Source organism: Monodon monoceros, unplaced genomic scaffold (assembly GCF_005190385.1).
Source record: "Monodon monoceros isolate NGI ecotype Baffin Bay Population unplaced genomic scaffold, NGI_Narwhal_1 Super_Scaffold_7, whole genome shotgun sequence".
NCBI lineage: Eukaryota > Metazoa > Chordata > Mammalia > Artiodactyla > Monodontidae > Monodon > Monodon monoceros.
The window spans coordinates 72,151,934-72,174,582 of record NW_021703784.1 but is presented as its reverse complement, the minus strand read 5'-3'; the positions used below and the strand labels follow the sequence as shown (position 1 = coordinate 72,174,582).

Sequence of the window (22,649 nt, the reverse complement as noted above, 5' to 3'; positions counted from 1 at the left end):
TTACAAGCTGCACCAATTTCCTCCCGACCCCCCCCCAAAAAATTTATGTTACGCATCATTTTTAGGTGAACAAGAAATAATAGGCTATGCCCACCACAGGAATTGTGAAGTTCAAATATAACAAGGTATATGAAGGTGCTTTATCATCTTTAACTCAGTACATTTTAGCAAATAATAATTATACTGCTACATCACATATTGCAGTCTCATTAAAAAAACAACTGTTCTTGGAGAGGAGATCTAATTTATAATTCAGGGTCTATACCAATAAACAAAATAAATCGCTTTGCCTGTCTAGGTACGTATACTAGGAAAGGACAACATCAGTGATCTTCACACTGTTTCTCAGAATCCTGGGCACAGATGAGTTGTCGGATAGGGCTCAAGTCCCCCACCCCTGATTCAAACAGAATAGCTTTGCTTTTATATTTTTGATACAGTGATCATGTGAACAACAGTTTCTGGCTTTAAAAAATATAGAAAACACTGAACTATATCAACTCCAAGTTTAATTCCTTTTGGTGATAACATTCTAGAATGTTTTTCCTTTGAAACAGAATTTTAAACCAACACTCTTTAGACCACATTTAGTCTAAAAGATAACAACTCTTATTAAATAATAACATTCATGTGCCTATATGTCTGGCATTACACTAGATGTTTTAAATGGGGATAATAATATACCTTATTAATATGTGTGGAAAGAGTTAAATGCGCTAATCCATATAAAGCACTTAGAGCAATTCTTGATACATACTAGGTGGTCACTAAATGTTAGCCACTGTGATGAGAATGATAATGATAATATTGACAACGACACAGAAGTTCAAGTAAGTTGATAACACTGTTATCCTCAGCTTCAAGATAAGAAAAGCCCAAACTCATTAATATCTAGCTAGTAAGTGGAGATGCTAAGATTCTAAATTAAGTCTGGTAAGCTCCAAGGCCCATGTACTTTTCCTGTATCCTCTCACAGAGCAAACCTAGCAAAAAAAAAAAAAAAAAAAAAAAAGTGAAAGATGTAGATGCTCCTTGTGACGTTAGAGAGTCGATCCACAGGCTTAGGGGAGCGTGGTACCACATCCAGTCTCACTACCTGACCTGCTAACTGGAGATTGCCCCAATCAAAATCAGAGGAAGAATTTGTTGGAATTGTGAAACATGTGTCAGTCAAGAACACTTTTACAAGGACTTGAAAAGCTTATAATAACCATTAAAAGTACGTGATGTTTTTGCTAGCAAAGGGACAATTTTTAGGCATCATAGCTTTCTTTGCCAGAGGAAGTGCCTGGCCTTCCCTCCCCACGTCAGAATTGATCAATTAAGTTATCACATTTTCTTTCATTATAATCCTTGACTCAATGTCATATGTGCATCCTTTGTTACATGGCTGTGTTGTTGTTTTTTTTTTCTTTCCCAAGACTGCAACTGTCCTCCTTCCACATGCATTTGACAGGCTGGAAAAAAGCCCCTCAAACGTTGATTTTCCAATGCATATCTCTCTATCAAGCATGTGCCATATCAATTCACAATGCAGAGAGTTGGGTCAATTGTATTTCAAGGACAATGAAGGGCCCCTGTGAGACAAACCAGTTTATGGACAAATCCACTTCGGTTGGGCCTCACCATTGTCCAAAAACACGGGTTTTGTTTTTTTTTAATTAATGCAGGCCTTTATTCAAGCAATATTTTTTCAGTGCCTGCTTGCCTTTATGCATGAGTGAATAATCATCCACTGAATTTGTATGGGGCACCTACTCTGTGGACTGCAGCACTATGCAAGCTCCCGGGGGCAATGTCAAAATGTTTGAGACATTCCCTGACCACAAGGAAATTAGAAACTCTAAGGGGATATAAGCTAAATACAGGGGTAGTTAAGTTGTGAGCAGTACAAATTATCATAGTGTGTCAGAGAAGAAATCCCTCCTAGATGATGCAAAACTTGACCTCTGATTCATCACAGGTAGAAACCTGAAAAGGGGCAAGACACAGATCCTAGTGGGAGGAATGGAACTCCAGCCCTTGAGGAAAAAGGGTAAGTTTAAAGAACCTCAAATAATCTGGCACAGCTGTAATGATAATGATTAACAGTTACTGAGCATGTAATATATGCTAGGCACTCAGTGACGTGTTTCAGATGCATTATCCCATTTAATTCTGTTAACAACCCTATGAAACTGGAATTATTATCCCTATTTCACAGATGTAGCAATTGAAGCTCAGAGAAGTTAGTGCACTTGTGAAAGTACACAGAGCCATATATATATATCATATATATATCATATATATATATCACCCTCTTTCTTATATCACTGTCTTTTTTTCCCAGAATCAGAAGCTGTGACCAGATTGTAGAATACACACGCACATGCGCACACATACTCAATATTCACGTTATTTTACTTGAATATTTTTAATAACTAGCTCTAGAGTCTGTGGAATTATCGTCCTATAATTAGAAGCACACAGTGACATCATTTAACTAGTACCGGTCCAAATACAGAGAACACTTTTATTATAAAAGCTGCTATTTATTGAGTTTTTCTAACTTGCCAGGCATAGAGCTTCCCTGGTGGACCACTGGGTAAGACTCCGTGCTCCCAATGCAGGGAGCCTGGGTTCAATCTCTGGTCAGGGAACTAGGTCCCACATGCCACAACTAAGAGTCCGCATGCCACAACTAAGAAGCCCGCATGCTGCAACTAAGACCCAGCACAGCCTAAATAAATAAATACATAAATAAAACAGATTGGGTCATGTCACAATCCCCCTTAAAAAGAGCTAAGCATGTTACACACCTCAGATAGGTAAGTAAGGGAAACCCTCACAGCAACCCTAAAGATTACTATTATCCTCACTTCACAGATTAGGAAAATGTGGTTGGGACTAGCTTATCCAAGGTAACACATCCAGGAAGTGGGAGAGTTATGATTTGACTCAAGTTCTTGTTAAGACACTAAGAAAATTATTATTCTATGATTTAAACACTTTGGGGCATAGACAACTACTAATGATCATTCTCTGATGATGTTTGTGGATCTCAACTCCTGCTATGCCCTATAAAATTTTTTTAAATAGGCCCATTTAGGACCCAACTGCAGGCTCTGCCAATCTGTTCTTAAGAAAAATTGAGACTAGGCCAATTCTTGTGCTCAATCTCTTCTGGCCTCTGGCTGAGAACATCCACGCTTCTCTAGAAGCAATAACAAAGGCTCACACCGCCCTCTAAAAGCATAGGAAATAACACTGTCTTGCATGTCCTACTTTACATATTGTTTTTTGTTGTTGTTGTTTTTGTTTTTTTGCGGTACGCGGGCCTCTCACTGTTGTGGTCTCTCCCGTTGCGGAGCACAGGCTCTGGACGCACAGGCTCAGCGGCCATGGCTCACGGGCCTAGCCGCTCCGCGGCATGTGGGATCCTCCCGGACCGGGGCATGAACCTGTGTCCCCTGCATCGGCAGGCGGACTCTCAACCACTGCGCCACCAGGGAAGCCCACATATTGTATTTTATGTCACTATAGCCATAGCCCACTTGACATTTCATTTGGATGTCCTCACGGCTGTCTCGCAGCTCACTGAAACTGAACTCTTAATTCCAAAATCCATGCTCTCCAAGTTCTCCATAACCATCTGCAGGACCTGCATCCACTTAAACCATCTTCTTCTTTCTTTATTTTTTTTGAGTCAAGTTCTCCATAACCATCTGCAGGACCTGCATCCACTTAAACCATCTTCTTCTTTCTTTATTTTTTTTGAGTCATCTTTGTCCTCTCTCCTCAAATACTGGCCCTTGCCAAGTTCTATTAATTTTATTTCATGAATATCTCTGGAATCTCTTTCTCCCCCACTCCACAGCAAGAAGAAAAACTCATCCTATTCCAAACTGTCATCTCTCAAATGGATAGCACTTTATTTGCCTTCCTGTTCCCCTTTTTGCCTGTCCCTAATCTATTTTCCTCACAAACAAATCCTTTTAAAACATAGATTGGCATGGACATATATACACTACCAAACGTAAAACAGCTAGCTAGTGGGAAGCAGCTGCATAGCACAGGGAGATCAGCTCAGTGCTTTGTGACCACCTAGAGGGGTGGGATAGGGAGGGTGGGAGGGAGGGAGACGCAAGAGGGAAGAGATATGGGAACATATGTATATGTATAACTGATTCACTTTGTTATAAAGCAGAAACTAACACACCATTGTAAAGCAATTATACTCCAATAAAGATTTAAAAAATTTAAAAAAAAACATAGATTGGGGGCGCTTCCCTGGTGGACCACTGGGTAAGACTCCGTGCTCCCAATGCAGGGGACCTGGGTTCAATCTCTGGTCAGGGAACTAGGTCCCACATGCCACAACTAAGAGTCCGCATGCTGCAACTAAGACCCAGCACAGCCTAAATAAATAAATACATAAATAAAACAGATTGGGTCATGTCACAATCCCCCTTAAAAATCTTGTGAGGGCTTCCCATTTTACTTAAGAAAAAATACTAAATCCTTAACTTTGTTTGAAACAACGAACAGGCTCTCCTCTCCCTCTGTCATTTCCCTCCAATTGTATCAGCCTGTGTTTTAATTCCTCTAGTACTCCAGTCTCTTTCCTGATTCAGGGTCTTTGCAAGCTTGTCCCACCAACTCAGAACATTATGAAACATCCCTGCCAGAATAATTTCTACTCAGCCGTCAAGTCCCAGCTTAAATATATTCTATTCAGAGAAGGCCTTCTTGTCCCTCAGGTCTAAAGGAAATCCCATTACTCTCTCCCATACCACCCTATTCTTCTTGTTTATAGCAGGTATCACAATTACTAATTACATGTTAATTTCTGTGTTTATTTGTTGAATGTCTGTCTTCACATGAGAAGCTCAGTTCTTCAAGGGAAAGGACCCTGTGAGTTTGTTTCCCTTGTGCCTAAGGCAATATCCAACACGTTATAAACACTCCAATATTCGTAGAGCTAATGACTAAATCCTCAGTCTTTCAAAACTAGAATTAAAGGAGTGTTTTAAAGATGAATAAACCAAGGCTCAAAGATGTTAATTACCTTCCTTGTGGTCACGTGGCTAGCAGGGTGAAAGAGAGATATAAACCCAAATATGATTCTAATACCCAGTCTCTCTCCACCACTCTACACGACCTCCCAGCCATAATTTTAATCATTAAGGGACATTCAAGGAACGCCAACCCTGACCTGAAGAGACCAGTACTCCATCAGTCATTAGCAATTTCCAGTTCCTGACATGCCTTGAACCTTTCAAAGGAACAAACCTTATTTCTTTCTCCAGGACACAGTCCATTATTACTTGCTGCTTGGGGACTCAAAGTCAGAAGAAAAATAACATCACACGACAGAACACCATCCATGGATGAGATACCAAGATGAGTAAGACCCACTTGGAGCTTATTTACACTCGAGTGATGGAAATGAGCAGATGCTCAGAGGAAGACACACAGTCTGCTGAAATGGGATTCCAGGTTTCATTCCAAACACCTCCTTTAGTTCCTGGCAGAGGTACTATTCATTCATTTGACAAATATTAAGCCCCTGCTGTGTGCCCAGCCGCTGTGCTAGACAATAGGGATATAACAAAAAAGCCACAAACATCATAAACATGCCTTCATTCATCTAACACTCTAGCAGGGATGGCTACCCTTGAGTGTTGGGTTACAGGAAATATTGTGATGGAGAGGAGCAAGGTACTTCCGGAATGTATCACAGAGAAGGGTCCTAACACTAGGTAAGAGTTCCAAACACAGGGAGCAGCATGTGTCCACGACATGATCAAGGACACTCGAGAAGAAGCATTAAGTGTTGGGGTCATATTTTCTCCTCTCATTGGGAGCGGTCTAAAATGTGGACTCCCTTCGTGGTCCTGAATCTAGAGTTCTATTGCCAGTGAAAGATCAATAACACCTGTAAAACTCTTTGCTTTCTTTAAATCCATTGGCCTAACCTGCGTATAATAAACCCTGCCCATCGTAATGAAGCCCTCACACTGCCACTCTCCAGATCCCACTCTGTACCTTTTTATAATTACAGCAAACCATCCACCCATTCTGCTTCATCTCTGGTTTCTCCATCCAACAATGGATAAGCATCTTTATGGTTTACTACTGTGACTTCTTCCACAGCAAGGAATGAATAGGTCACTACCCCTGGGCAGGAGTTAGTTTCTCTAAGATAAAGTTTGATTCCACATAGGGCACCACTGCTTGTCCTCAATCTCCCGCCCCTAATGCATCCCCCAAGGGTCAAGCAGGTTACCTTTGAAATGACAATCTGAAAATGCACCTCAGATTCCTCTACACTAACTCAAATCCTAGAAAGCCAATACTCCTCATATCACTGCTGCTTGCCCAAGCCTGAAAGTCACAAGGAGCAAAGGTAAACTGAGTACAATATATTCCATGTGCCTAGCTGGTATGGAGACAGCTCCACCCATGGACTGGCCCTATAGGAGGGATACGGCCCAAAGATCCTTTATGGGAACAGGACACCCTAACGTACTCCACAACCAACATACATACCACAGAAGCCTGGGCCCTGGAGGGGTGAGGACAGTCCTTTAGCTCCTGTGGACAGAGGGCTGTAACATCAGGATGGGCCTACTAGAGACAGAGCTCTGGATTCTCACAGGTTCTGTCTTAGAAAGCAATTGGTTTTTCTACAGTAGTCAACACTTAGGGGTCTTCCAGTCCAAGGCAGCCTGGTCTTAGTTTCAGGTCTTCTCTCTGGGGCAATGTGCCTCCTTCCCAAGGCTCCCTGGGCCTGGATCCATTGTGGCACTTCCAGGAACACAGAATTCAAGGGCTCCCTGAGACTGAACTCTTCTCCAAATGCCCTCTGTTCCCAACCTCAACAGTTGAGCATATAGCCTTGTCATTCCAGTGCCCACTGTGGCCCACGGCTGCAGGTATTTTGATCAGATTCCATCTATCAATATGCAGAGGACCTGACCCATCTATAAACGATGCGTTCCTCTATACAGGCACTAGTTTACCTTCTGATTAACTGCCTCTTTTACAGGTCTCTTTTCATCTCAAATACACTGAAATCCTCTAAAACCATTTCAGTTACAAATTCATCTGAGATGATGAGGAGGTCTAGAAAAAAAGAAGATCATGCCACACCAAGACTCTTTGGGAGGAGTTAACTGAAGGGCATAAAATCTTAAGTAGTACAAAAGTAATAATCTCAACTAAGTTCAGCCCAGGCCAGATGACAAGGCAAGTGGGCGTGAATTAAAATTACAGGTAAACACATTGGGAACAGATGTCAGAAAGAACTTTTTCCTCAACACTGAAAAGCTTAAACATGCGGCCAAACCCTCCAAGGTCACTGGCAACACTGAAGATAAAATTAGAGCCAATCATGAAGGGAATAAAACCCTAAGGAGTGCAGCAAGCATTCTGGGATGAGCCACACGATTGGTGCGTTTTCCCGGAGCAATCCTGAGAAGACACAGTCAAGTTGGCTTTTGTTCCCCCTTCAACTGAGAGCACTGGCGACTTATGAGCAATCTTTTTCCACTGGGGCTACGTCCACACTTTTGTTACTCCTTCCAAGGCAGAAGCATAGACGTCACTAAGGTACCCACTCCCCTTTCTCCACCCTCGTGGCCTTATGCTTAAGTGGACGGGCTCCTGCTATAGCCATTATCTCAAGGCAATGATGAGGGTAAACAAATTTCATGCTGCCAGCACGCACTGTCCTGAGGCATCAGAAACAAACTGCACCAGTGATTAGGGCTGCTCTGGATAGTGCCGCTGGTGACTGAGATGGTGGATCCCAGCAACTGCAAAGTGGCTTCTCCCTGCCAACGTCTAACATCTTGATTCTTTTTGCATGTGTCTTCCCTAACTGTCCTGCAGTTCTGTCCCTAACAGCATCCTGGCTGCACCAGTAGCCCTGTGGATATAACTACCTGTTCAGCTGATTACCTTCAGTTTTCTCTGAAGGGTAGAGAAATGAGTTACAGCATTTGTCGTTACCCAAGATTTGAAGAGGCAAGGTGTCCAAGCACCAAGTCTGGATATCGGTTCTGCTGATACAACAAACAGTATAAATCAGCCAGAGCCTGTTATCCTTAACTCGAAGGTCTTAGGTCTGATTCCCACAAAGAGAAAAACCCAGTATAAAGCTATAATCTGCACCTCTCTCCTTGAATGGAAGCAAGAGGGGGAGGGAGCTGTATCACCATACCACCGTATCAGAAAATGGGCATGACTCAGTGTAAAAAAAAAATTAGCTTCATAATCAAGCCAGCACGTTAGGTCTTGAGGAAAAAACTTATAACTCTGCAAAATGGGTCTTAACACTATTTCACAGATGAAACAGAGCCTTCAGCTGGTACTGAAAATAATTTCATTCAGTCATTGACATGAAAACGACAGGACTATTCTCTATGGTAGGAACATATCTTCATCCCTCCCTTTTCTCCTACATTCAAAGAATCGATTCATAAAATCTAATCATTAGGGCTTCCCCGGCGGCGCAGTGGTTGGGAGTCCGCCTGCCGATGCAGGGGACGCGGGCTCGTGCCCCGGTCCGGGAAGATCCCACATGCCGCGGAGCGGCTGGGCCCGTGAGCCATGGCCGCTGAGCCTGCGCGTCCGGAGCCTGTGCTCCGCAAGGGGAGAGGCCACAACAGTGAGAGGCCCGCGTACCGCAAAAACAAACAAACAAAACAAAGCGTTATTTTTTCCAAGTTGGAGAGCTTTATGGATACTATTTAATCAACCAACAGGGGGCAAAAAGCACCGTCTGTGCTTTCTCAAATTCCAGTCTAAACCTAATGAAAATAAACCTTGGAAAACTTCAAATCCCCAAGCAGGCATGAGAAAGGCTTTGACTCAGATTTCTGAGCGATGATACTGAGGGGTGATTTCCCTCAGACTAAAGACCTGACACTCCCAGTAAGACAAAGAGAGATGATAAATATGCTAATTGAAGGGCCTTCAGTACAGGTATTGAAAGAGGCTACAGCCACTTCCGTGTCTGTAATCAATAATATCAGGGTGGCAGAAGTCACACAGCTGAAATCACACCACTGTGCTCATCCCTGAAATAAGTATTTCAGGTCATCAGTCTTACCTCTCTCTGTTCGCTCGCTGCCTGTCAATCAGGAGACAGTCTCAATCCACAAAGCAAATGGTATAGCCTCTCCATATGCAGGATAAAAATTAGTTTACACAGCAATTGAGCGTTTCTCATCTTTTCATTACTTTCTGGTTTTGAGAGGGGCAAGGAGGAGGGGGAAGGAGAACTGAATAACGTGCCTTAGAAGAGGCCCAGCGGGCTTTCCCAGTCTAATTCGAATCAAAACTGTCCAGCCGCCCTCATCTTCCAAGACTCCACTCAGAAAACACGAGCACAGAGGAAAAGGTAAAAGACAAACAGAAGTCAAAGGGGAAAAATATCTCCCACAATATTGTGAGAAACTCTTAGGCTACTTTTAAGGACGCTGTTGGGAAATAAATTGGAATTAAGAGACACAGAGCAAAATTCATGGAGAGCATAGGTCAAGACAATGGACCTTTGAGCGCATCTGGATGGATTTTTTTGTCCATCATCACATAAATTTTACATTTTTATGAAAAAGAGAACACCCCACTGCCCAGACAAATATCCTTTTCATTTCCTGATTGTCCAATGTGCAGAGCAAGTCCCAGTATGTGGACAAGTGGGCTGAATGTTCTGGGCTCCTCTCTGCTGTGGGTCAACAGGAAAGGAGGTAATGACAGTAAATGGTGCTGACAAGGGCTTCAGTCAAAAATAACGCTTTTTTCATTCTAGGGTCTGAATTCTGAGATAGGAATAAATAGGAGAAACCTAAGAGAATCCATATACCCAAATGGTTTCATTCAACCTGCTTCCCAGGAAAAGAACGTCTCCACCTTTTCCCTATCTCTTCTAAAGACACGTTGGTTCCTGTTAAAACACAGACTTGTCAAGGGACATAAATAACTCCCTCACTCACACGCGCCTCCAAGAAAAACCATCAGCTGCTAAATAAAAGAGCTGGTAGTTTCCCAGCTGAGAAGGAAGCAGGTGGGAGGAAGAAGAAAATCCTCAACTGTACAGATTGGCCCTGGCTATGATCGCATCTATGAGAAGCCCTATTCCTGCCTCCCAGTTTTCCCTCAAAGCTGACTTAGCTTTGGTAAAAGCCACCAGTCGCTAGCAACAGGAGCCTTAAACGAGTCAACTTTTCAATGAGATGTCACATCTCTCAGCATCTTCATTGGTTAAAAAAAAAAAAAAAAAAAAAAAAAAAAGTTTCTGCATCCCCAAGAAGTGCTAGCAGAAGCTGTGGTACCCAGTCTGTTGTAAACTGGGTCAGAGCAATGAAAATCTTCTTGAATTTCTGTGGGATAATCAATGATCCTGCTCGAATGAAACCATAAATCAGAAAGGATTTACATACACTGAGTCCCACTTGGCACCTTAACAAATATCAAGTGATGGATTTTGCATTAAATTATAAGACGTACTTAACAACCCTATCAGTTACCAATAAATGCATCCCTCTGAAATTCCAGTCAATCTTTAGTCTTTCTAAAGCATCTGAGCTGCAAATACACTTGTAGCCATGAAAGCAGATAAATCAGGGGAGATACTCTGACGGCATACCACGAATTCTAACAGCCATTTATGGTTATCCAGGTACTAAGTTTTCCTGGGAATTTTTACCAAAACACAGCTCTCTTAGACTAACCACAAAGAGAAATCTCAGCCCAAGCTGAAAACATGCCATGATCAAATATATACTTTTATATATCAGAAGGTACTAGAGGAGGGGTCAGCGAATTACGAGCCACCACCCGTTTCTCAAAATGAAATTTTAATGAAACACAGCCACTAATTTATTTACCTATCACCTCTGCCACTTTGTCAATACAACAGCAGGGGTGAGAATATCTACTTTGTAGCCCTTTACAGAAAATATCTGCCAACGCTTGTGTTAGAGAAAAGACAGAAAAAAGTAAGATAGGATATAACCTGAGCTAAACTGTTATGCTCCCGGCTTCTTAACTCTAGAAGCTTCCAAGGTAAACCAGAAAGAACCTAACTCACTGGATATGTGAGAATGTGGAGAAGACTGTATGGTAGGTAGAGGTTTAAAATAATAGCAATGAGTTTAACTGGATGATTTTTTTGTAAGATTTCAAATCAATTTTAGATTCTCCTAATCTATTTAATTCTGCCTGGGTGAGAAGTTTCAGAGAGGAAGTGATATTTGATCCAGAGGATTTGAAGAAATAAATTTGGAAAAGAGGGGAATTTCAGGAATAGGCAGCAAAATAATTTCTGCTCGTGCATTAATTAGCAGTTAAGTGCTACTTACTTGAAGCTTTTTTCCTTGCAGGAAGTAAAAAAAAAAAAAAAAAAGGTATATAAATCTATGAGTAAGGATTCAGTGTATGTCATCCTCTGGCAGATAGGGGAATTGTCCCATGGAAAGAGCTGATAAGAATGTTTCCCAATCCCACTCATGAGAAAAAAATGCAATAATGATGCAGGAATTATTATTATTATAGGAACCATCGTTCACTGAATATTTATCACGTGGTAGGCATGATGCTAGGTGCTTATGCATTATCCCATTTAATCCTTACAGCAGTCTTAGGAAATAGGATTATTATCCCCGTTTTACAATTGATAAGACTATAACTGAGGACGGTAAATAGCATATACACATATCTAAGTAGCAGAGTTTTGGACAATTGTTATTGTCATCACACTAGTCATTAAACCTTCAATCCCTGCCCTCCATCTCCACCCAAAGCTCCATCACCAAGCCCTCTTACCTCTGCAGACACTGCAGCACTGATTCTCTGGGAGAATGTGATCCTTCTCTGAGCAGTTCAAAGGAGGGCACGCTTCAGTAATTTTTACTAAAACTCCACCCTGCAAGCCAAATAATCAGGAAACAAAACAATGTTCATATTTTTAGTTGCTGATCCAAACATAAATGCTCATTGTTAACAGCCTGCGGTGCCTGCGGTGATAACAACCTACGATAATTAACAGTACTCCCAGGAATCCCATGATAATGACAAAGTCGCAAATTAAACTGATGAGACTCCTGGAAGAGAGAAGGTCAATTTCCCTTTCTGTATCAGAAGAGCCTCAATTTCAACAATTGGGTTTTTTTTTCTTTTTTGTTTTTTGTTTTCACAAATGGGTTTTGAGTATCTTCTATATAGCAGAATGTCACCGACAGTGTAGAGCTGGTAAATTTTTAACAATTGACTATTGGATGGGGGGAACCCTAAAGTTAGCATTTGCTGATTTCTGTGGTGTCAACAACCGGACATTGTGAACTACCAACATGACATTACTGACCACAGAGTTGGGAAGTTATGTACAATGAGCTCTCAGGAGCTTTTATGAGACAGCTGTGGCACTGCCCTGGATCACAAGCACCGTGAACCCAAAGATAAATAAGACATCTTCCTTGCCCTTGATGAACTCACAGTTTGGATGGAGGGAGAAAAAAAAAAAAAACTCTTAAACTAGAAACCATAATACAATACAGTAAGTCCTAAAAAAATGTGCTCTAATTATGCTATGGTAACTCATCATAGGAGAATAATTAATTCTGCCCAAGTGGGGAGAAATTATGAAGAAAATGCCACATTTGAAGGAACTAAATAATGGAATAAGATAAGGAAGAAGAGAGTTTCCTGGCAAAGGGACCAGCAAGGACCAAGGTACACAGGTACGATGAACTGAAAGTGGGTCAGTTAGATGAGCACTAGAAATTCCCTAGAAATAAATAAAATCACTTACAATAAAATTTTAAATATTCAGCAGGTGAATCTTTAGGACCTCACTTCACCAAAGGTCCTCTTTGTTGACATCACTAGCATCTATATTTAGTTTCACTCTGAATTTTTAAAATCAGCTCAATAGTTACTATAAAAAAGGGTTTGAGAGTCCCTTATTTTATCTAAAATGTTAAGTTTTTTTCTCCCATTCTCAACAGCATGGTTAAGTCAACCAAGAAGCAAGCTCATTTAAGTCCAAAAGGTAATTCTCAACACAGATGGGAGAATAGGATGGAGCTGGGCCACCAAGAAGGATGGGGGAGATTCTGAGTTTTCCTTCTCCAAGATATGCTGTCATTTCAGGGTTCCCTGGTTTGGCAGAACTCCCATGATATCAGGCACATCCATTCATAAATATGAACATAAACATAACTTTAAATGTCAAATGTAATATAATTTCCAACTACTCATCATCTGGATTACTGGCACCATGGTTTCCTCTCCTTTCTCATAAATTTCAGCCAAGGCATTCCTTGTGGTGTCTTCTGTTCCCTTTTGCTCTTCATTTCTTGATCTGTCCCAAGGCATCTAGATCTCTTGCTTTTCTCCTATCTTAAAACTGGCCCTAAGATGCTGAAAACTGACCCTGCTATTCGCCCACGGTCCCCGTTTCAGCTACATTCCACTCTCACCCCTCAATCCAGGCCACACTGGATGGCACCTGGCCTCAAGAGCTAGCACCAGTCTAAGGGCAGTATGCCTATCAGTTGAACCTCAGCTTTTGCAACAGGGAATCAAACCGATTATTACAAACCAATAGATGTTAACAACCTCACTATGAGCAGCGTAAGCTGAATGCAAAGGAAAACACAATGCTTAATTACTTACCATTGCTGCCTCGACTTCGGTCCTTCAATATTAATGTATTTATTCATTATCTACTGCCTCCTTGCATAAACATGAATGGTGAACTCTGTTGGATCCCTTTTATCAGTTCACTGTGCCCATCCCCCAACTTCAAATGCCTTTCTGCTAATGGCTCATCTCTCAGCCCTCAGAGGGTCCCTTTGGGCACTGGAGCCACTTTGCAGGGAGCCAGAAGTTACCTACAAGTTCCACAACCCCCAGCCCCACGGCCCAGAGCCAGTGACTGACAGGCATGGGAGGTTCTTTACTTCAAGGGGAGATGATAGCTGGGGTACGTTCAGAACCCCAGGTGAATCAGGGTACCTCTGACCTTTCACCTAAAATTGCACCCTTGCTCAGCTGCCTGCCCTGCCCAAGCCTACATGCCCACACCCTTACTTCTTCCTCCCAGGAGCACTATCTTAATAAATCACTGTACTAAAATCCTGAGCTCAGGGTCTGCTTCTAGGAGAATCTCAACTAAGACGATGAGATAAATGTCACTCTTGCTGTCAAAAAATTAAACTGTTAAAAGAGATTATCTCTAGGTGGTAAGATTCTGGAGTGATTTTCTTTTACTTCCTTATATTTCCTTCCTTTCTCTATAGTCCAAATTTTGTATCTTGAGTATGTATTTGCTTTTATTTTAAAAAGCAATATTAAAAACACTACATTTGTCATTGAAATCTAAGGTGAATGTGTTTTTGGTACATGGGAAAAATCAAGACTCTCATTTTGCAATGCTTTGGACATGAAATACTTGTAAATACAAGTTAAAAATCTGCATGCAGTAATACCTCTTTGGTGGCTATCTGAAAACATTTAAAACCCCTATCTTCGTGTCACGTGTCAACAAGCTTCAGCAAACTGCTTCAAATTCTATGTATTTTAAAACATCACTACCGGGCTTCCCTGGTGGCGCAGTGGTTGGGAGTCCGCCTGCCGATGCAGGGGACACGGGTTCGTGCCCCGGTCCGGGAGGATCCCACATGCCGCGGAGCGGCTGGGCCCGTGAGCCATGGCCGCTGAGCCTGCGCGTCCGGAGCCTGTGCTCCGCAACGGGAGAGGCCGCAACAGTGAGAGGCCCAAGTACCACAAAAAATAATAATAAAAAAATAAATTCTTGAATTAAAAAAGAATAAAAATGCCACAGAAGGCTTTTTAAAAAATAATTACACATGAAAGGTTCTTTTTTTTACATATAAACGGTTGCTTTGACTACTGATTAAAGCAGTCAGCAATTCCAATCAACCTTTAACATATTTAATAAGACCGTAATTCCAGATGTTCAAAGAGAGACAAACCCCTTTACATGAATTTGAAAGTAATATGAACTGTGATTACAGTAACATAAGTGCCACCAAATCCATTTAGTCCAGCCACGTAATTTGGCACAAACCATTTTTTACTTTATTTTCAAACTCTCTCTAATAAGTATCTGATGATTAACATTTTTAAAACTTCCTGATTGTGGTAGGTTATTTTATGACCTTTGGAACTCTGCATTGGTGGCAAAATATAATTCATGCATTCTTTCTCATTTAGAGTAACTGTCACCATGTCACATATAAACACTTTCAAGTTCTTTACTAATCACTATGCTTCAACCTGAATTTCTAATGCCATATAAAACTCACATCTTTAAGTAAAATTTAAAAAAATGTTGCTAGCCTAAAATAATGTCACAGGGCAGCAATAACTGGACAAAACTGACCAAGACTGCTAGGAGAGTTTATTCATCTTGATAAAAGAAATAAAACAAAACAGTATGTTAACTTCTGGAATCACTTGGTGAAAATATTGAAAACAAAAGTTTGTTTCTTATCTAACTGGGGCTTGCTGAAGCTTTGAAATGATCCCAGGAAAATGAAACGCATGGAACACCAGGCAGCCTTTTGTCAACTGGGGATCTGCATTTGAACCATAGAACATATGGCACATATATACAATGGAATATTACTCAGCCATAAAAAGAAATGAAATTGAGCTATTTGTAATGAGGTGGATAGACCTAGAGTCTGTCATACAGAGTGAAGTAAGTCAGAAAGAGAAAGACAAATACCATATGCTAACACATATATATGGAATTTAAGAAAAAAAAATGTCATGAAGAACCTAGGGGTAAGACAGGAATAAAGACACAGACCTACTAGAGAATGGACTTGAGGACATGGGGAGGGGGAAGGGTAAGCTGTGACAAAGTGAGAGAGTGGCATGGACATATATACACTACCAAATGTAAAATAGATAGCTAGTGGGAAGCAGCCGCAAAGCACAGGGAAATCAGCTCAGTGCTTTGTGACCGCCTGGAGGGGTGGGAGGGAGGGAAACGCAAGAGGGAAGAGATATGGGAACATATGTATATGTATAACTGATTCAATTTGTTGTAAAGCAGAAACTAACACACCATTGTAAACCAATTATACTCCAATAAAGATGTAAAAAAATAAAAATAAAAACATCTTTAAAAATTTACAGCTGAGGCTGTGACCTTTTATAAGACTAGAAGTTTATGTGTGATTTTATTAAGATTAGTTTGAAAAAAGGTTGACCTCCCATAACTTACAATATATTATTGTACAAGTTTGCTATTTATATTTTCAAAAGGTATAATCAATTCAGTCCAGTTATGGGAATGGGACTACATATTGACATACCAAGCTAATAACAGGAAATTAAAATCAAATTATAGTCTTAAATACAGTGTAGGCAAGTTACAAACACTGTCCTCCAAATGAGGAACACAAACAAAGGCTGGGAAACTGTTCCCAGACAGACTAGGAGGAAACAGTTTCTCTTCCTAAATTCAGTGCATGCATCCATTCTTGTCATGCAAGCAGTCTAGTGACTATGACCTGTCATTAAAAAAAAAAAAAAAAAAAAAAGAACACAAATTATTTGAGTAATTATTTGCTCAATTCTCCCAAGGATAGCACTTATGCAAGACCATTTTAGATGTCTAGGAGAGAAGTTAATTCATCATATACAACAGGTACCTTAGGGCATTAAGGCTTAAATCTTGCAAAAGGCTGCCCGAGAGAGACCCGAGGCCTTCTCATCCTACACCCGTCACCCTCTCTCCCTGCTGACCACATCCATTAAATGTGTCCCGAAGCTCTTCTCTGGCCTTTTATAAATGCTACCCTTTATCAAGGGAATCAATGAGCCATAGTCTGACCAATCTGGTATTCTCAGATAGACTGAAAAGTGATCATTCAATCCTTCTGAATCCACCCTTCTACAATTCAATAACGCGAACTATTTCCAAGCAAGTCTAACACCATCAGGATTGGCAGTAGAGAGGCTAAGAGAGGAGCCTGTAGATTCAGACCACACAGGTTCAGATCCCAACTGGTTCCTTGACTAGCTATGTGACTCTGATCATGTGTGCCTCAGTTTCCTCATCTGTAAGATGGGGATGATAATAATGCTACCTACCCCTACCGAATAACAGGGTTATTATGAGGTTTACATTAGATAAAGTTTCAAATGTTTTAAATAGTGTCTAGAAAATACTAAATATTCAAGAAATGTTAAATATTATTGTCAGTGAGCCTTCCCTCTGTGCATAAAGTATTTAGTAAATAACTGTAGAAAGACAATAAAGAAATTAATGACTTTTTAAAAGATGCTGAAATTATTCACATGCACACAAACCACATAGGCAAAGAGAATAACCTGTCTGCCCCAACTTCTTCCTAAGTTATAAAACCATAACAAAACAAAAACAGTAAAAGATGAACCAGAGCAAGGAGAGCACCCACAATGTGCTAATAATCATGTTAAGTACATTTCCAATATGCTGGCATTTAAGTCCAAACCCATATCTTCTAGAGGTCTCAGATGGTGTCTGCCCTGATCCTCTCTGCAGGTAACAGGGATGGAGTCACAATCGTGACCCTTGCCAGGGTTACCCACTACTTCTGCCCAATATGTAAAGGGGGTGGCTAGTCGTGAGTGACAGACGCAGGGTGGATCCTGGGATCATCAGCAGAGTGGGTAAGACTGCCTTTAGTCATCCCAACTTCCCTTGAGGTGGAAGAAAAAAGTAAGGGTTTTAGAGTCCAAATCACCTTCCCTCCCCCAGAAGTGAAACAATCCACAGAGAACGTGACATCTGCCTTATATTCAGGGAGGACATGTGTGGTCATGTGGAATAAGAAAAACAGCTCACACGTGTTGAGGGCTTACTTTGTACCAACGAAGTTCTTCACATGCTTTATCTCATTTAATCCACCCACCATCCCTATGTGGTCATGTCCCAGCCGCACGCTGGGGGCCACCCACCCGCTTCCCCACTCCCAGGTTTGGAAGCTCCCATGGTTGACTGAGAGATCACGGAGCCCTCACTGTCACACCATCTCTACCTCTGCCACAGACTAAGGAGTCCACCCCACAGTCCCCACTGACACAGAAGGACCGCCACACCTGCATACCCGCCAGGCTGTCCAGACCCATGGAATCTCTGCCATTCCCAGGGGCAGCCAAGAAAGAGCGAATGGGAAACACAGTGGGGAGGCTCAAAGGAGTTAACTCCTGCGGTAGATTCTGGCCAATGAGAGACAGGAGACAGGAAAGAGCCTTCCCTCCCCCAAAGCTCCCCAAAAAGAACCAGATTCGAGTTCCCTGAGAGCTTCAGCGTGTCTCTAAATGCCTCATTCTCCTCAACCTTTCAAATACACTCCTTTCTTTTCTCCAGGGATGTGACGAAAAGCAAATGAAATGCCATAGGAAACAGCACTTGGAGAGATGGTCTATTCTGTGACACCGTAGTTCCAGCCAGCCTCCCTGGAGATGCCCCTCAAAACCAGGCCTGCTTCGCTGTGGGGCAGTGGCAGCTCTGGAAGGCGCCTCCTTGAATTTGCTCTCCCTCTCTTCCTTCTTTCCCTCTGTCTCTCACTCTTGCGTTCTAGGACAGCACCTCAACCAAGTAAGTGCTTGGCTAGCTCCCACACTTCATCCAGCACTTTGTTCAAATATGACCTCCTCCGAGAGGTTTTCCCAGACCATCCATCCCCACCTCAAAGCTCTCTAGCCCTTCAACCTGCTCTGTATTTTTCATAGAATTTGGCATCATAGTTGACCCTTGAACAATGCGAGGGTCAGGGGCGCCAACCCTCCACACAGTCTAAAATCGGCACATAATTTATAGTCAGCCCTCTGTACCTGTGGTTCCTCCGTATCCACGGTTCTACATCCAGGGATTCAACCAAGTGTGGATAGTGTAGCACTGCAGTATTAACTACTGGAAAAAATCCGTGCATAAGTGGACCCACACAGTTCTAACATGTGTTGTTCAAGGCTCAGCTGCATCTTGTATATTTATTTGTTTATATCTTACTGCCTGTCTCCCCACCAGACTGCAAATTCTATAAAGACAAGGACTTTGTTTTGTTCACTGTTGTACAACCAGATACTAGTACCACGCTGGTAGGTAGCAATTGCTCAATGCATGTTTGTTGAATGATTTTTTTTTTAAATTGAAGTACAGTCTTAAATGAGATCTATGGTTCTACACATCTTATTTTGAGAAATACACGGGATGGGGCAGGCAGGAGACAGGGGCATTGTCTAACATTGTATCAGACTCTTAGGAGTAGAAGTGGCACTACCCACAACTAACATCACAGACTAATTGCCCCAACACCAAATCAAAACCTTTTCCCAGGGCCACCTGACAACCTCCCTGACTCATGGTAGCTGCTAGCTCCCTTCCCCCTTCTCACTTCCTTCCCTCACAGTCTTTCCCAAGGCTACCTGATCCACGGCTGACCACAGGCTAACCACACAATGACAGTGGCTGGGAACTCCACAGCCAGGACTCAAGCCCACCAGAGAGTCCTTCCCCTCAGTGGTCCACTCAGGAAAATATGCTCCATTCCAGACTCCTACCTAAAGCCCGCATCTCCTTCTCTACAAGTAATGGGGATCATAAGATTGAAACTTACTCTGCATTCCCGACAGCTCTTGGTTAAAATCCGCTGGCCTTCTGCAAGGACTTTTCCTCCATAGATACATTTTGCTGTAATAAAACAGGAAAACAGTTCAGACAGTCATGCTATGCAACAAAATGACCTGAGGGGCACCATCCAACCCCAGCAGATTCCACAGAATATAAATGCTCCCATTCTAAGCAGTGCAAAGCTCTTTGCATGTCTGGAAGTCAGACATGGAAATAGGATGGGGTAACTGCTGCATCCCCTCTCAGACTGTCTTCTCTACTATGTTTGCCAAGAGTCCTTCACACCAAGCACATACAACTATTTCAATGCTGCGGTTGCTGAAGGAACTAGAGAAGGAATTGATGTGGTCAATGTTAAAACAAGGAAGAGGTGGTTGTCGTCACCGTGGAGTATAATAGCATAGCTTTGATTCAGCTACTCCAGCCATAAAACAAATGACTGGGTGAGAGCGGACTTGCATACATACTCCACTCATCAGGACCTCAGTCACATGCAGAAAGACACCATTTTTCCCCCTTGTGATCATAGGAAGCGCATGTCTTTAACTTAACTGTTCCCAAGAAGCTCAGAGACAACTAAGAAATGCAAGTGAGTAAAATGCTGAAGCAAAATGCACTAGACAGGGCTTCCCTGGTGGCGCAGTGGTTGAGAGTCCACCTGCCGATGCAGGGGACGCGGGCTCGTGCCCCGGTCCGGAAAGATCCCACATGCCGCGGAGCGGCTGGGCCCGTGAGCCGTGGCCACTGAGCCTGCGTGCCCGGAGCCTGTGCTCCACAACGGGAGAGGCCACAACAGTGAGAGGCCCGTGTACCCCAAAAAAAAAAAAAGTACTAGACAGACTGCCTTTGGAAAGGTAAGCTGAACAGGCTAACAGGGAGGGCAGGGAGGAGAGACAGGCCTTGGAAAAAGGTTAACAGAGAAGCATAAATGCTGACCCACTTTTAAGCAAGCACAGAATAGGTTAATTTGATATGACCCTAATGTACCTCTGCCAAATTCTCCAGCCACATCCACAGGAACAGGAAAGCAAAGGCCTGATCACTCCCTCTCCGCACAAATGAGGATGCTTTCAGCCCCAGTCCTCAGGAGAAGCAGAAGTGAAGACACGTACTCTAAGAGACCTCCACCACTAACTTACTGCCTTACAGAAAGCACCTCATCTCTCAGAACCTCCATTTCTCCATCTGTTAGAAACAGGTGAACTCAATCTGGTTGTTTCTTAGTTCTACAATCTTCAGACTCATGGAATGTTCAGGTATGTAGGGACCTCAGCAAACAACTCATCCAACTCCCTCTTGTTGACCACAGGAAGAGAAAAGCCCAGAGACACTGGTTTACTTAACATCACGATCCCACAGTGGCTACTATGGTGTGCAACCCAGATCCTCCTCCACGGCCAAAGGTCACATTCCTGAACCTGCCAGACAGGTGATGAGCAACAGCTCTCAGCTGAACAGTGATCCGGGACTTGCCCTTGTCCAAAGTCAAGGCCCCTTCCCAGCACAGCCCACATCCAATGAGTGGTTGATGGAGCTGTTGCAAAGTCCTGGCCCCTTGCCCCAACTCAGGATAACTCCAATGGTCATTCCAGCTCCACAACTCCTTGGAGAAATGGCTGAGGTATCTGTTGTAACTGCACTGCAGTTCAACCTCTCCTTCTGCCCAACCCAGCTTCCTTCACTATCTCATTCCCACCCCAGAACTGATCCTGAACTTCCTAATAAAGTACAAACAAATCTCCATTTCACAGTCTCTTTCTTCTCAGAACCTGCCCTGCAACAAACAACACATACCTAACTCAAATCTGTGCCTCTCTAGTATCTGCATTCAGTGAATGGCACCAGTATCCACCCCTAGCCTCCATACCCACCACCCATACCCCACTGCCTAGGGCCCTTCTATCCCCTTCCTCTTACTCAGCACCGTGTCCAATCAGTACCCAAATCCCTGCAAAGTTCCCTCCTTGTTTCTCAAGTCAACCCACTTTTCTCCATTCCCACCACCTGCCTCCAGGTGCTACCTTCACTCAGGCTATCCCTCCTCTTTAGTCTACCAGGAAACTTCCTAACTTGCCTCCCATGTTCTGGTCTGATCTTACCCAGTCCTTCCCCATACAACAGTCGAATACATATTTTAAGCGCAAATAGGACGCTGTGCTTTAAAATCATTATGAGTCACTCATGCCCTCAGAATATAGTTCAAATTCCTGAAGTCAGCACACAAGGCCATCCCTGTGCGTTCACTCTCCCTCCCAAACTCCCAAACATTCACACCCCCACTTAAGACTCCAGCCACGCTCTGCTTCTGGGATTTGCATATACTGTTCTGCTTCTCCAGAACACTCAGCCTCATCTACCTGCTCCTGGTAACCTTCCATCCTATATACCCATCAGTTTCAACTTAGGCCCGACTTCCCCCCAAGAAGTTGTTCTTGACCTCTAACACTGGAGAATCGCCCTCACTCTGTGTTTGTGTGGTACTCTGGACCTCGCCCTAACAGAGAAAATATCACATTTTACCTCTGTTGCCCCAGTGAGGGTAGGAACTATGTCTATTCATAACTTTATCTCTAGCCCCAGGCTCAGTGCCTCCCTGGGCTTATTGTTAGCAACAATTTTAGAATTAATGAGCCTCCTTGGTAGCAAAACCCAGAGAAATGTGCTGATTCCCAGATGAGAGTTCTTTCTGCTATTCAATGCTATTCCAAACTTTAAAAGCAGACACCAAGGTTTTCAGAGCAAAACCATCAACAACAAGGTAGAGAACCAATAAAATTTTCTAGATAACCCCCTTCCTCACTTCATTTTAAAAAATTATCCCCGATCATCTTTTATGCCTCAGTTTTCCAGATAAATCAGTTGACTCTGACTCATGGGTCCTAATGATCACGTGGATTCCCCTATTTGCTTGCATGGGGAGACCATACCTCCAAGAGCCTGAAATTCCTGCCTAATAAACTCCCACACTCCCAAACACAGCTGCTGCTAACTTGGCAAGGTGGCT

At 42.6% G+C, this 22,649-nt stretch overlaps 1 protein-coding gene across 3 annotated transcripts in view; it reads right to left on the bottom strand.

The window, feature by feature from the left end:
• Positions 1–22,649, bottom strand: part of NELL1 (neural EGFL like 1) — an 852,764-nt gene that overhangs the window by 642,405 nt on the left and 187,710 nt on the right. For all 3 annotated transcript variants that reach the window (XM_029208123.1, XM_029208124.1, XM_029208125.1), the window contains 2 exons: positions 19,632–19,705; positions 11,815–11,914 (listed from right to left, as the gene is read on the bottom strand). In XM_029208123.1, coding sequence (XP_029063956.1) covers positions 11,815–11,914; positions 19,632–19,705 — 174 coding nt within the window. The remainder of the gene's footprint in view (positions 1–11,814; positions 11,915–19,631; positions 19,706–22,649) is intronic.